Raw genomic sequence first — 14,573 nt, forward strand, 5'->3', positions numbered from 1 at the left:
CCTTTCTGTACCATTCAGCTATCTCTGACGATTGAGACAGTATTTTCAACAGTTTCTCAGGCTACTGCTGATTAAGCAGTGTTTCTCACCTTGGTTGTAAAATAAACAAGTGGTGGTTATACTAGACAAACACAGCTCCTTGGGGGTGGGCTTAGTTTTTGTTTCCTGTAAGGATATTCATTAAGCACAAGCCCTCTGGTTCTCATAATTAATAACTGTGCTCAGTGCACAATTAATTGCTCCTATCAAGGAGGGAATTTCATCATTGTTGCTGTTGCCATATGTGGTTTATTTTTTTCCTTTGTCATTGCCACTAGTTTTTTAGTAGATTAGTAGGTCACAAAAACCAATGAGGGGCCTAGTGCTCTGAGATCATGATAATCAAATTTTGCTAAACAAATTTCATTCAGATGGCTATGATCAATTATTTACTGTTCTTATTTGACTTCTTTCTCGTGTTTTCGCTGAAGGGGGAAAATGTTCCTCTTTCATGCTCAGGCACTGGGGAGTTTTGGTTACAGCAGATGTGTAGAGAAGGAGCTTTCTCAGTGGTTGAACAGCACCAAATATTATATGTTAAGAAAATCATACTACGAATAAGTTACGAAAGATCCCAAATCTCCATCTATTACTTTTAAACTTTGAAACACAATAGAGAAAACATAATATAAGAATGATATAGAGGTCAACATTGTGGCATAGCATATAAAATTGAGGCCTGTGATGCCAGCATCCCATATGTGCACCAGTTCAAGTCCTGGCTACTCCACTTACAATCTAGCTCCCTCCTAATGTCCTGGAAAAAGCAGTGGAAAATGGTCCAAGTGCTTGAGACCCTGCCACCTATGTGGGAGACCTGGATTAAGCTCCTGATCTTTGATTTTGGCCTGGCTCAACCCTACTTGGGAGTGAACAAGTAGATGGAAGATCTCTTTCTCTGTCTCTCCCACTCTCTCTGTAATTCTTTCAAATGAATGAAGAAATCTTTAAAATAAAAAACAAATGACATAAATGGAATTGTAGAATGAGTATTTCTTGTAAAAAATAAAGCACAGTGAAGCAGAGGAGTAATTCTGAAACAGACAATAAATTCAATGAATTGGGACACTCTTGGCAACCAAACATGTACCTGGGCATCAAGGCCACCTGAAGCTCTTCTATCTGGTTAACTTATCTCAATCCCTCACTCAACAGTTGAGATGGTGTTTCCTCCCAGAAGCCTTCCTTTTTCCTTAGATTGAATTTGTTGAAAATCTTTATTGGTCTTATTGTACCCTGGGAATAATGCTATCTGCTATTGAAGCAGTTACTCACTGGCTATAAATCTATGTGGTATGCAGAATAATGTGCAGTCATGCCCCTGCTCCCTAATACAACCCCGATGTTTCTACACCCTAGGACCCAGTACCTGTAGATACGTTACCCCCCAGGGCAAGAGGGATGTGGCAGTTGTGGTTAAGTCTAAAGACTCTGAGATGAAGGGATTTTTAATAACACGAGTCCTTCAGAGTGAAAGAGGAATTCAGAAGAGAAGGCAGGAAGGACTCCATGAAGACTCAACACAATGTTATTGGCTTTGAACATGGGGAAAGAGAGAGGAGCCAAGTACAGTGGTCTCCAGAAGCTAGCAACAGGCCTCACTTCACTGATATCTAACAATCAGGGCTCTCTGGCCCAGCTTCAGGAAAGTGAATGCTGCCAATAACAAGCGTTAGAGGGAAAAAGATTATGCTAAGGAGCCTCCAGTGAGAAACTAGGATGCTTGACATATATTTTACTGACTATAGCTCATAACCTGGATAATTTATGGGAAAATAATATGCCAGATATATGCTCAATATCTCTATCAATAATATTGAGGTAACCATTAATCTGGCTGCCTTCATAACAATTCCTTAACTAGAATCTTTGTTCTTGAACTGGATACCACAATGAAAATACATTAAATAAGGCTCATAACCATAAATGAATACAAGTTAGGCTGTAGCTAGGTACAAAATGTCCATCAACCAGATGGCACAAAGATTTGAAAATATAGTAAAAAATATTTACATATGGTATTTCAACTACTTCGAAAGTTGGGTGATTTTAAAATATGACATTCAAGAAATGCTTAGCTCAGATTTCCATATCATTCCAAGTTAAAGGAAAAAATCCAAAATAATGTGAGATAAGATAAAGGAAGCATTTGTCTTTTGTATTAATTCAATGAATATTTTATTTTGGTTTTACCTTTTAGAAAAGATTGAAATTCTTTGCCTTTATCTTCACTGATTTTCCCTTCCAGGGAGGAGTGTGTGTTTCTCACATCATTCACAGCCAAAGAAATACTGTCAATCTGCTTCTGGAGAAGAGTCAGTTTCCTTGCCTGAGAGTTCATCTGGTCAGTCATTTTTTGCATCACTGCTGCATAGACAAGGAGAAAAAATTGGCACCCTTTAAAATACATATTAAACTTCTCCAATATCAAGATCATTTTAAAGGTAATTCAAACCAACTATGCTGGAACTAATGTATTTGAAAATATAGACCACATTGACTTCCCCTAGCAGATGGCAACATGCACGTTAAGTCTTTTTAAGGGCAAAATTTGGTAAAAAGTATTTTAAAAACTTAGAATTCTAAAATGAGACATGGTTTGAATCACTTTAAATAGTAATGATTCTCGGCCCTTTACACTGGCCCTTCAGTAATTTAAGGATTTTACAGTATTTCATAAAGATATTGAATTCCAATCCCTTAAATAAACTAGAGCACAATTTCCAAGGCACATTCACTTGCGTTCTTAGGGAGATTCTCTTTAGTCACATTTCTCAGTGTGCCTGGTTTCATATAACTACACCAATAGCACAGGAGAGACGTGTTCAGTGCTAAGGAATCTATGTCTCCAAAAGCTAAAGCCAACTCTAAGAGAAATGGTATAGCATTTTTTTTATTGGAAAGGTGAGAAATTCAGTGACATAATGCTGTAACAACATAAGGTCCTTGCTGGTCTTAATTATGATTTCTCCTAGTCAGTAATCAACACCCATTATTGATCTCATATCAAACAACAGAAGGGGGCCTTCCTAGCGCCCTTAAAATGATCAAGTGATTCCTTCCATGTCAAGATTCTCCCATGACTGCATGGTATGAAGGATGCAAATTTGGTTTTAGTTTGGAAACCTGCGATTTCCTTACAAGCTAGTATAAGGCATTTTAAAACTTCTGTGTTTGCACACAGAGCTTCAACAATTATACAAGGTCCTTCTCAGTCTGGAAATCTATATCCAGCTTCTCCCAACATCCAGCACCAAGTACAAAAGGATTGAGAGGTATGTGAATGAGTCACCATCAAATACTTGATAGCCAGGTGATTTGCTGCTGGGAGTTATAATAAACGGTGTACAATGATTGAGTTAGAGACCATAGTAATTGTGATCATCACCTGCGTCACCATGGTCTTGCTGTTGATGTAGCTGTTGCTCACCAGTCCCTCTGCCAATAGCTGCGCTACTTTCAGCCTGGTTGCTGTACGCCAATTGCTGCTGTTCCTGGGCTATTCAGAGACAAGCACAGAAGAGCGAGGGTTAAGCATTGGGCCTGCCTCATTTTTTCCAGTCCTGAGTCATAACGTGGCTGACATTCATTTTCCTGTGTGCTGAAGCATGATGGTCTCGGATGATTGCAGAGTAAGCTGCTCCGCCCCCCATCCATGGGGCAAAGTGACACCACGTTGGAGTTAGAAGGGCAGGAGTCTAATTCTGCCTGGAAAAAAATTTAAATTATTCAGGTCTCCTTTAGATGAAAATGGATGGCAACTTGAGGAGGGGCCCTGAGTAAACTAATTATTGTAAACCGCCTGTATAATTGCGAGGAATTTAAAACCAGCTGTGTTAAAAGCTGTAGCAGCTCTATAAAAGGACTACCACAAGAGCCAATTGTTTAACAACGCAATTTGCAACTAGTGACTACTCAGAACTAGTCCTAGATTTTTAATGAATACAAAGTCTCAAATGGACTAAAAGTAAACTGTTACAGACACAACTCAGGGGCATCAATCTATGAGGTAAGGGAAATTTCAGAAAAATAGTAATTCTTACAAAATAATACACTCATAAAAGATTGCTTCCACTTCCTATGAATCATCATATTTTAAATGGCAATATAATTTTCCATTGGGAAAAACAATTTAGAGAGATTTATTAAAAGTATTGAATACATCAGTAATATTTGACTGTAATTTACATACTTCTAATAAGCAAATTTATTCAGTGAAATTTGCATATCCGACCTGCCGCATCCTCATCCTCTTCCTGTGTGAGAGGCAGGATCAGTGCATCTGCACCTCTGGCACCTGCTCATTGCCCTCCCTAAGGCATATGTGGCTGTGACAATGATACCAAAGTTTCTCCACTCCACACAAAGTATAAATATTTGGCACTAACTTGGTTGGTCTCAATTGTGAGACTGAATTTTGCATTGCTTTTCTTCTGAACACTGAGCTGAAATAATGAATTTCCATTCATGTCCAAGGTTTTTGTGTTGATGCTGTTTCTTTCTATTTCCCCTTCACTGCATTTTATAAAAACTCTGTGTAATTGCTTATTTGGTGGAAGAAAAGAATCAGCAACTTGGGGAGAAGTGTAATCATTTGGGGCCTAGAGTGTGTGGGGGAACAGAGTTAATCTCCTGCTAAAGCATAGCAATAAGGTTCTTATAATCTAAAGTCAAAGGTATTCATTAAATAATTGCATACTTTTTCTATCATGATTCCTTCTCAGATGGTATAATAAGGCACTTTTCTGGCAATTAAATGTAGTGTTACTAGAGAGAAAGTAGGGGCTCTCAAACCGGGGTTCCTAGCTCACGAGTATTACAATTACCTGGGAACTTTTGGAGCCGCACCTTCTAGGGCCACAACTCATTCTTTGAAAACCCTGTAATGTGGGCAGCAACTGGTGATTTAACAAGCCCACTTAAATCTAAGGCACACTGAAACTGAAACTTAAGAACTACTGGAGCAAAGTGTCAAAATAAATCCTACTTAGCTACTTCCTACCTCATTTCCTTTCTGTTACCTTTAGCAGTGGAAGAGCATTGGAGACTCTTGGTATTTATAGCAGTAGGGGGAGGAAGGTTTAGCAGGATGAACAATGATCTTTTCATTTTCTTACTGCTTACCTGTGTGAGTGGGATCATAGGAAAAACACAGAGCTAGTGCATTTAAAAGCACTACCGTAACTTGGTAGGCGCTGAATACTTTAGTAAGAAGCAAAGCATGGAAATGGTTAAAACAAAAGCTATTGTTTGGTGGTATACATACAAAGTTACCATTCACATTTCCGTTTCTAACCTTAACTCATAATACATTTTACTTTAAACAAAAAAAATAGTGGGAATAAGAGAGGGAGGAGATGTACAATTTGGGACATGCTCAATCGGACTTGCCCCAAATGGTGGAATTAGAAATGTGCCAGGGGATTCCAATACAATCCCATCAAGATTGCATGTACCAATGCCATCTCACTAGTCCAAGTGATCAATTTCAGTTCACAATTGATCACACTGATAGGTCTAAGAGTCAAAGGGATCACACAAACAAGACTAGTGTCCACTAACACTAACTGGTAGAAAAGGGAGAGAACAATACAACGTGGGAAGCGGGATACACAGCAGACTCATAGAATGGCAGATGTCCTAAGCAGCACTCTGGCCTCAGAATCACCCTTAAGGCATTCAGATCTGGCTGAAGAGCCCATGAGAGTATTTTAGGCATGGAAAGCCAAGACACTCTGGCAAACAAAAACAAAAACAAAAACAAAAACAAAAAAAAACAAAAACAAAAACCTAAATGAAAGATCTCTGTGAGTGAGATCCCAGTGGAAAGAACGGGGCCATCAAAGAAGGAGGTACCTTTCTCTGAAGGGAGGAGAGAACTTCCACTTTGACTATGACCCTGTTTGAATAAGATCGAAGTTGGCGAACTCAAAAGGTTTCCATAGCCTTGGCAACTCATGATTAGAGCCTAGGGAGATTACTGACGCCATAAACAAGAGTGTCAAATTGTTAAGTCAACAACAGGAGTCACTGTGTACTTACTTCTCATGTGGGATCTGTCCTTAATGTGTTGTCCAATGTGAAGTAATGCTATAACTAGTAGTGAAACAGTATTTTACACTTTGTGTTTCTGTGTGGGTGCAAACTGATGAAATCTTTACTTAATATATACTAAATCGATCTTCTGTATATAAAGAGAATTGAAAATTAATCTTGATGTGAATGGAATGGGAGAGGGAGCGGGAGATGGGAGGGGTGCGAGTGGGAGGGAAGTTATGGGGGAGAGGAAGCTGTTGTAATCCATAAACTGTGCATTGGAAATTTATATTTACTAAATAAAAGTTAAAAAAATTGCTTTGGGATACTGGTTTTCATCATGGGGGAGAGTCAGAAGCACCTGTAAACCCTGAAACACTAACACTGTCTATGTTCTTTCCATTTCCCCATCTGAGATTTCTCATTCTGTAGATCTATTGTGGAGAAGTGGGCACATGTGTATTTCTTTCTAACTCTACAAGTGATTTGGATGCATGGTCCTGATTAAGAATCACCAGTTAAGAATAAATTGTGGGGCAAGCGCTGTGGCTCACTAGACTAATCCTCCGCCTTGCGGCGCCGGCACACCAGGTTCTAGTCCCGGTCAGGGCGCCGGATTCTGTCCCGGTTGCCCCTCTTCCAGGCCAGCTCTCTGCTGTGGCCCGGGAGTGCAGTGGAGGATGGCCCAAGTCCTTGGGCCCTGCACCCCATGGGAGACCAGGAGAAGCAGCTGGCTCCTGCCATCAGATCAGCGCGGTGCGCAGGCCTCAGCGCACCAGCCACAGCGGCATTGGAGGGTGAACCAATGGCAAAGGAAGACCTTTCTCTCTGTCTCTCTCTCTCTCACTGTCCACTCTGCCTGTCAAAAAAAATTAAAAAAAGAAAAAAAAAGAAGAAGAATAAATTGTGAAGGTTTCTAATTTTAATAAGTAGTTTCATTGTTATAAGGCAGGAAATGCCAGCTATTTTTATAGTAAGATTATAATACAGAAGTTGATCTTTACAGATTTTTGAAGAGCATGCCCATTGACAAACCAGGTACACATTAAAGATCTAACAAATGAAAACCTCCACTCTTCCACAATTCCATAAATCAGTGGGTGGTTATAAAGTGGAGTGGAATAGGAGGGGAAAGTGGCTTTCATAGCTTTTTGATTCTCTCATGTAGATAAGCGCCATTCTATGTTATTACAACACAGACCCCTGAAGAAACACTGCTAAGCATTGAAGCCTACATACAAAGAATATTGTCACTGTCTTCTGGTCAATCAAATCTAGAACTCACTGTCAATTTTAGAATATCTCAGAAATAAAATCTCCTTTCCACTTGAGAGCTGAGCTCACTTCCACCATGAACATTACACATTCCCCAACTCCAAGATTATTTTTAGCCATTATGAATGATGTGGCCCACCAGTGGCTAAAATACATGAAATTCAGCCATACATGATGTCAAATGTATAATGATAAAGTATAATAACTGATAATATCAATAGATAGAATTAAAAAGGAATGTTCCAACATGGGAAGCTAGAATTAAAAAGAGAGAATGTTCAAACATGGGAAGCAGTCCACACAGCAGACTCATAGAATGACAAACACCCTAAACAGCACTCTGACCTCATAATCAACCCTTAAGGCATTTGGATCTGGCTGAAAAGCCCATGAGAGCATTTCAGGCACGGAAAGCTGTGAGAGGCCAGAACCACGCCATGACAGGCTTCTCACAAGACAAAGGAACTGGCTAGGCCCAGGATGCTCCCTGGAAGATGAAACCTGACACTGGACAGTTCTTGGTCCCACAGGGCCAGGTGGCGGCAACCAATAATGTGGGCCGTCCTTGGTCCAGCAGGGCCAGGGGAAAGAAGGATTGCAGACATAATGCTTGTTTCCCCGGGGACTATAAAAACCCCGGGAACAAAGAAAAGATGGTCTTGGTCTCCCAGCACTGCGTGGGAGGCCAGGCCCCAGAATACTGTACCTACAAATAAAGTCCCTTTGTTCTTTGCATTTCGGTGAGTCTTGCTGGTTCTTTCTATCTGGGCAATCCAGAACACAACAAAGCCAAGACACTGTGGCAAAAAAAAATGATATACTTGAAGGATCTCTGTGAGTGAGAACCCAGTTGCAAAAAGTGGCCATCAAAGAAGGATGTACTTTTCTCTGAAGGGAGGCGAGAACTTCCACTTTGCTTCTGGCCCTGTCTAAATAACCAATGGAGTTTGTGGACTCAGAAGGCTTCCAGAGCCTTGGTAGCTCATGGCAAGAGCCTCGGTTGATCACTGATGTCATACATAAGAGTGTCAATAGTTAATTCAACAACAGGAGTCACTGTGCACTTACTCCCCATGTAGGACCTCTGTCCTTAATGAGTTGTACTGAGAATTAACTGTAAAACTTGTTTTTAAACAGTACTTTATACTTTGTGTGTCTGTGTGGGTGCAAATTGTGGAAATATTTATTTAGTATAGAGTTGGTCTTCTGTATATAAAGTTCACTAAAAATGAATCTTAATGAAGAATGGGATGGGAGAGGGAGTAGGAGGTAGGATGGGAGTGGGGGTGGGAGGGCGAGTATGGGGGGAAGAACCACTATGTTCTTAAAGCTGTACCTATGAAATTTGTAGTCATTAAATAAATAAAAGTTTTCTTTAAAACAAATAAATAATTTTTTTTTATCTTTTATTTAATGAATATAAATTTCCAAAGTACGACTCATGGGTTACAATGGCTTTCCCCCCCATACCGTCCCTCCCACCCACCACCCTCCCCTTTCCCACTCCCTCTCCCCTTCCATTCACATCAAGATTCATTTTCGATTATCTTAGTATACAGAAGATCAGCTTAGTATACCTTAAGTAAGGATTTCAACAGTTTGTTCCCACACAGAAACATAAAGTGAAAAATAATAGATGATTTTTTTTTAAATGATGATGAAATCAGATCAGACCTATTGTCATGTTTAATCCCAGTGAGAGTCAAGTTGGGAATTGATAATTTCTTTTTTTTTTTTTTTTACAGAAGATCAGTTTAGTGTACATTAAGCAAAGATTTCAATCGTTTGCACCCCCATAGAAACACAAAGTGAAATATACTGTTTGAGTACTCGTTATAGCATTAAGCCTCAGTGTACAGCACATTAAGGACAGAGATCCTACATGAGGAGTAAGTGCACAGTGACTCCCGCTGTTGACCTTACAAATTGACACTCCTGTTTATGGCATCAGTAATCTCCCTATGCACCAGTCATGAGTTTCCAAGGCTATGGAAGCCCCTTGAGTTCTCCGACTCTTATCTTGTTTAGACAAGGTCATAGTCAAAGTGGAGGTTCTCTCCTCCCTTCAGAGAAAGGCACCTCCCTCTTTGAAGACCTGTTCCTTCCACTGGGATCTCACTCACAGAGATCTTTTGCCAGAGTGTCTTGGCTTTCCATGCCTGAAATACTCTCATGGGCTTTTCAGCCAGATCCGAGTGCCTTTAGGGCTGATTCTGAGGCCAGAGTGCTATTTAGGACATCCGCCATTCTATGAGTCTGCTGAGTATCTCACTTCCCATGTTGGATCACTCTCCCCTTTATTTATTCTATCGGTTAGTGTTAGCAGATACTAGACTTGTTTATGTGCTCCCTTTGACTCTTAGTCCTTTCATTATGATCAGTTGTGAACTGAAATTGATCACTTGGAATAGTGAGATGGCATTGGCACATGCCACCTTGATGGGATTGAATTGGAATCCCCTGTTATGTTTCCAACTCTACCAATTGGGGCAAGTCGGCCCGAGCATGCCCCAAATTATACATCTCTTCCCTCTCTTATTCCCACTTTTATGTAAAACAAATAAATAATTTTTAAAACATTTGTATCAGATATCCAAAGTGTGAATTCTTGAATATTAAAAAAACAAATTTAATCAGTTATGAACCTAGTCCTAGACTATGATACTTTGCAAAAATCAGTTAGTCTGGAATATTTCCTAATAGATACAATATCAAAATAAGGAATCATAGAATCAACATTAAAAATAAATGCAATATAAAACATGTAGGTTGTTTTCTTGGAAAAAAAATAACCTGATTTTCAATAATAGCTAGTGGATTATTGTAAGTTGACATTTCATAAGTTTTGGATTTAAATGATGCTATGAATTTGAATGATTTAAAATTAAAATTATAGGGTTGGCATTGTGGTGCAGTGGTTTAAGCTGCTTCCCGTAGTGCCAGCATTCCATGAGTCCCAGCTAGAGTCTTGCTTGCTCTGCTTCAGATCCACCTCCCTGCCAGGGAAGTTAGTGGAAGATGGCTGAAGTGCTTGGATCCCTGCCACCCACATGGGAAACCCAGATGGAGTTCCAGGCTCCTGGCTTCAGCCTGCCTGGCCCATCCCCAAGGACTGTGGCCATTTGGGGTGTGAACCAGCAGTTGGAAGATGTTTCTCTCTCTGTCTCTCCCTCTCTTATCACTTAGACTTTCAAATAAATAAGCCTTTAAGAAACTAAATTATTAGATATATTCCTTATCACAATGGTATTCATATTGTGTTAAAATTCAATTTGTTATCATTTATCACAAGGAGAAAAATATTAAAGAGCATTATGAAATTAATCTCATGAAATAAGCTTTTTCAGTGAAAATTTTCAATGAAAGCAAATGTTTCTGAAATAATAAAAAGCTCCAAAGTAATTTATCAAATAATATTAAAAAAGCTGTCAATAAAGCACTTAAAATAAACTCAGAATTGTAAACACTACTTATCACATATTTAGAATAATGGAGCATTTCATATTAATATGAAATTAAACATATTAATTAAACTTGAATTATTTCACACACAAATGTTTTCATAATTTACCAAAAATGCAAAAATAAAGAATTTGAAGACAATTAATGGTTTACTTTAGCTTAAGGAACTCAGAGGAAAGGCATTCCTTTTTTCTTTTTTAACATTTTACTTATCTATCTGAGAGGTAGAGTTAAAGACAGAGAGAGAAAGGTCTTTCATCTGCTAGCTCACTCCTCAGATGGCCCCAATGGCCAGAGCTGAGCCGATGCTAAGCTAGGAGCCAGGAGCTTCCTCCAGGTCTCCCATGTGGGTGCAGGGGCCCAAGCACTCGGGCCATCTTCCACTGCCTTCCCAGGCCAGTAGCAGGGAGCTGGATAAGAAGAGAAGCAGCTGGGTCATGAACAGGCTGCCATTTGGGATATCGGTGACACAGGCGTAGGCTTAGTCTACTCTGCAACACCGCTGGCCCCAGGGAAGACATTTCTACTACCACATTAATAATATAGTAATACATACATACAGTTGAGAAAAATATTTTCATGAAAATTGTGTATGCAAAAATTCATTCAACGTTTTTAACAGGTGGAGTCAGGGGCTGGCATTGTGGCATAGCAGGTAGAGCAGCCACTGCTATGGCAGCATCCCATGTGGGCCCTGCTTCATGTCCCAGTTGCTTCACTTCTGACACAGTGTCCTGCTGATGGCCTGTGAAAGGCATCAGAAAATGGCCCAAGTGCTTGGGCCCCTACTGCCCACATGGGAGACCAGAAAGAAGCTCCTGACTCCTGACTTCAGCCTGGCCCTGTCCTGGCCCTTGCAGCCATCTGGGGGAATGAACCAGTAGGTGGAAGATCTCTCTCATCTCTCCCTCTTTCTCTGTAACTCTTTCAAATAGATAAGTAAATCTTTAAAAAAGAAAAAAAGGTGGAGCCAGTAGAAAAATAATGAGAAAGTCAATTACGAGAGCCAGACAAGATTTTACACAAAAATCCTAGATATCAAAAAAATTTTGTACTATAAGGTTACCATATTCAAATATCTCTGATTAAAACAATGATAAATGTGTTATCAAGTAATTAATTTTTTCTAGGTGGATTTCAAATTTACTGAGTAATATCAAGTGACAGAGAAAATAAATATAGAAAAGAGAGGGAGCGAGAGAAAGAGAAAAAGAAAACACGCTATGAATTGAAATTCATTTGGACTTCAGTGTTAGCCTATGATGCTACAGCTGTAATGGTACTTTGTACATTATATTAAGATAAAGGTATAAACTATTGTATAAATTGTGACATATAGGGGTGTGTATTTGGCCAAGCAGTTAAGATACCACTTGGAACATCTGCATCTTATGTTAGAGTCCGGGGTTCAAATCCTGACTTTGCTCCTTTATTCTGGTTTCCGGCTAATGTGTACCCTTGGAGGCAGCAGATGGTGAATACCTGGATTGAGTTCTGGGTTCCTGACTTCAGTCTGGCTGGGCCCTGGCTGCTGCAGGCATTTGGAGACTGAACTAGTGGGTTGGAGATTTCTCTCTCTCTCTCTCTCTCAAATAAACAAATGCGTACTTTGTGAAATTAAACTCTGGAAAACAGGTTTTTAAAAAAGAGAACTGGTTTTCAGAAATAAAACTTCTAACAGTGATGTCAGTCCCTTTTTAGCTTTACAAGGAAAAAAGTGCCCCTCTTGTTAAACCGTAGATGATTTAAAAATTGATGAAAATCAACGTTGATGTGAAAATTTCAAATGAGCTATGAATATATCTGTATTTGAAGCATACATATTTTATTTGAACAAAATACATATTATTTGAAGTATTTATATGTATGTATACTGTTTGAAACAAAAATTAAAAATTAATTACATGAGAAAACACTTTACGATAGATTAAATGAAAATGACATTTGACAGTGCTCAAAAATGTAATAACTGGCCTTTGATTTATTTATATTGCCCAGAATTTGAACAAACTGTGCTTACAAAACTTGGAGTTCCTACAAGAATTTTCATTATTTAGTTAATCATAAAGTTCCTAAATATTTTAAAATGCACACAATATTAGAGGGTGGGAACAGTTTTAAATATGATCACTTTTACCTCAGTGGAATCTAATAGCTAATTCAGCTGGATGACAATATAATTGATGTTATTAGAAGTTATCAATTTACTTTGATTTCAAATCATCCAATGATTCTAAATCAGATGGGGCAGTCCTTAGGGGGGACTGAGGCGGTTTATATTACATCACCTCTGACTCAGGAGACATCACTTTGCTGGTGTCATCCACATCAAAAGAAAGAATACATCAATAACTCATAGATATCAATCAATTATTTAGAGACTATTAGAAAATGAGTGATTTGTGTTATGACTTATTTTCCTTCTCAGATAGTTTTATACTATTTTATTATAAGTAATATATATTGATTTAAGAAAGTAAAAACTGATGCATTCTTAATATTTTATTTATATATTGATTAATATGATAATTGCTTTTATTGGGTTAGTTGTTAAATGTTTGAATATAACCACTTCCTCTTCACCTTCCCACTCTATCCTTATAATCAACAGGTAGATTTATTTGGGTTCTGGTGATTCTGAAGTGCAATGACACAAATTTAAACACAGAAGCATTTTACATTGGGTTTAGTTGCAGGGCTTCAAACTGCTTTGCTAAAGCTTTATTATAGACAATAAAGCTTTATTTTAAATTGCATTCTTATATTATAATGAATTCAAGACTCTTATTGCATAGCATGTACTTAAATGGAATTATGTTTTATTTCGTATCCTTCAAGAGCTAGCAAAGCAAGAAATTTCAGTCTCTCTCTCTCTGCCTCTCCCTCCCCAACCCCAGTCATGAGCATGCACACACACATGCATCTTCTGTCTTCTTGGATCCTATTTGATCTTGGAGTGGGACCTTTATCAAGTCATATTTCTCCCATGCTGCCCAGGTGAGTGATGAGGTATTGGGAATAGAGAGGGGCCAAATAAGGAGCATCAGAGTCTAACTCTCTATTGACCTTGAGGTCAAAAGAATTTCAGATAATATCATTCATGTGATCTAGAAAAATGTTATTACATTATAGACAAGGGAATAGAAAGAGACAGTCCAGAGAAAATCAGTAGACTTGAAACAGCAATTAGGAAAAAAAGCTTTAAAATCAATAAGAAGGAGGGGAGTAGAGAATCCATAAAGAAAGCTGTAAGAAAAAAATGAAAGGCATTGAAAGGACTAAGAAGAATACATAGAAATATCAAAGGGAAGTCTCCTGTTTTCTTGCACACTCCAGTCTTTGATGGTTCACTCCTAATTATATGGAAATACATATTAAATGGAAAAATTAAACTTTGTCCATATTTTTGTGAAGTTTTAAAAGGATTGATCTGAAAGAAAATATAATTGGAAAAATACTTCAAAGTGTTGAATGACAAAGAACGGTGTAATTGCTCTTGCGTACATGTGCATGTAACCCTTCCCAAGTGCTCTTAGTGACGGTTCTTTTTAAATTAATTGTTTTGGAGGAACTAGGTGAGAAAACTGTACTCTGAAATAAAAGAACCAGCTACTAAGCACCACCCAAATATCCTGGAGATCTGTTGTCACGCCAACCATGAAACTTTTTTTCTCCAGAATTCATTGGTTTGGGTCCCTGCCAAGGCTGTTAAAAACCTGAAATGCCCGTTTTACAAATTCAATACTTTATGTTATCTTTCC

At 38.6% G+C, this 14,573-nt stretch overlaps 1 protein-coding gene across 2 annotated transcripts in view; it reads right to left on the reverse strand.

Annotated features, from left to right (window-relative positions):
* MMRN1 (multimerin 1) overlaps window positions 1-14,573 on the reverse strand; it is a 68,391-nt gene that overhangs the window by 23,877 nt on the left and 29,941 nt on the right. Inside the window, exons 4-5 of one of the 2 annotated variants that reach the window (XM_017347406.3) lie at window positions 3,428-3,538; window positions 2,233-2,403 (exon numbers count right to left, since the gene is read on the reverse strand). In XM_017347406.3, coding sequence (XP_017202895.2) covers window positions 2,233-2,403; window positions 3,428-3,538 — 282 coding nt within the window. Of the gene's footprint in view, window positions 1-2,232; window positions 2,407-3,427; window positions 3,539-14,573 lie in introns of both variants that reach the window. The other variant, XM_008267595.4, reaches the window with a different exon arrangement.

Source organism: Oryctolagus cuniculus, chromosome 8, assembly GCF_964237555.1.
Source record: "Oryctolagus cuniculus chromosome 8, mOryCun1.1, whole genome shotgun sequence".
Classification (NCBI taxonomy): Eukaryota; Metazoa; Chordata; class Mammalia; order Lagomorpha; family Leporidae; genus Oryctolagus; species Oryctolagus cuniculus.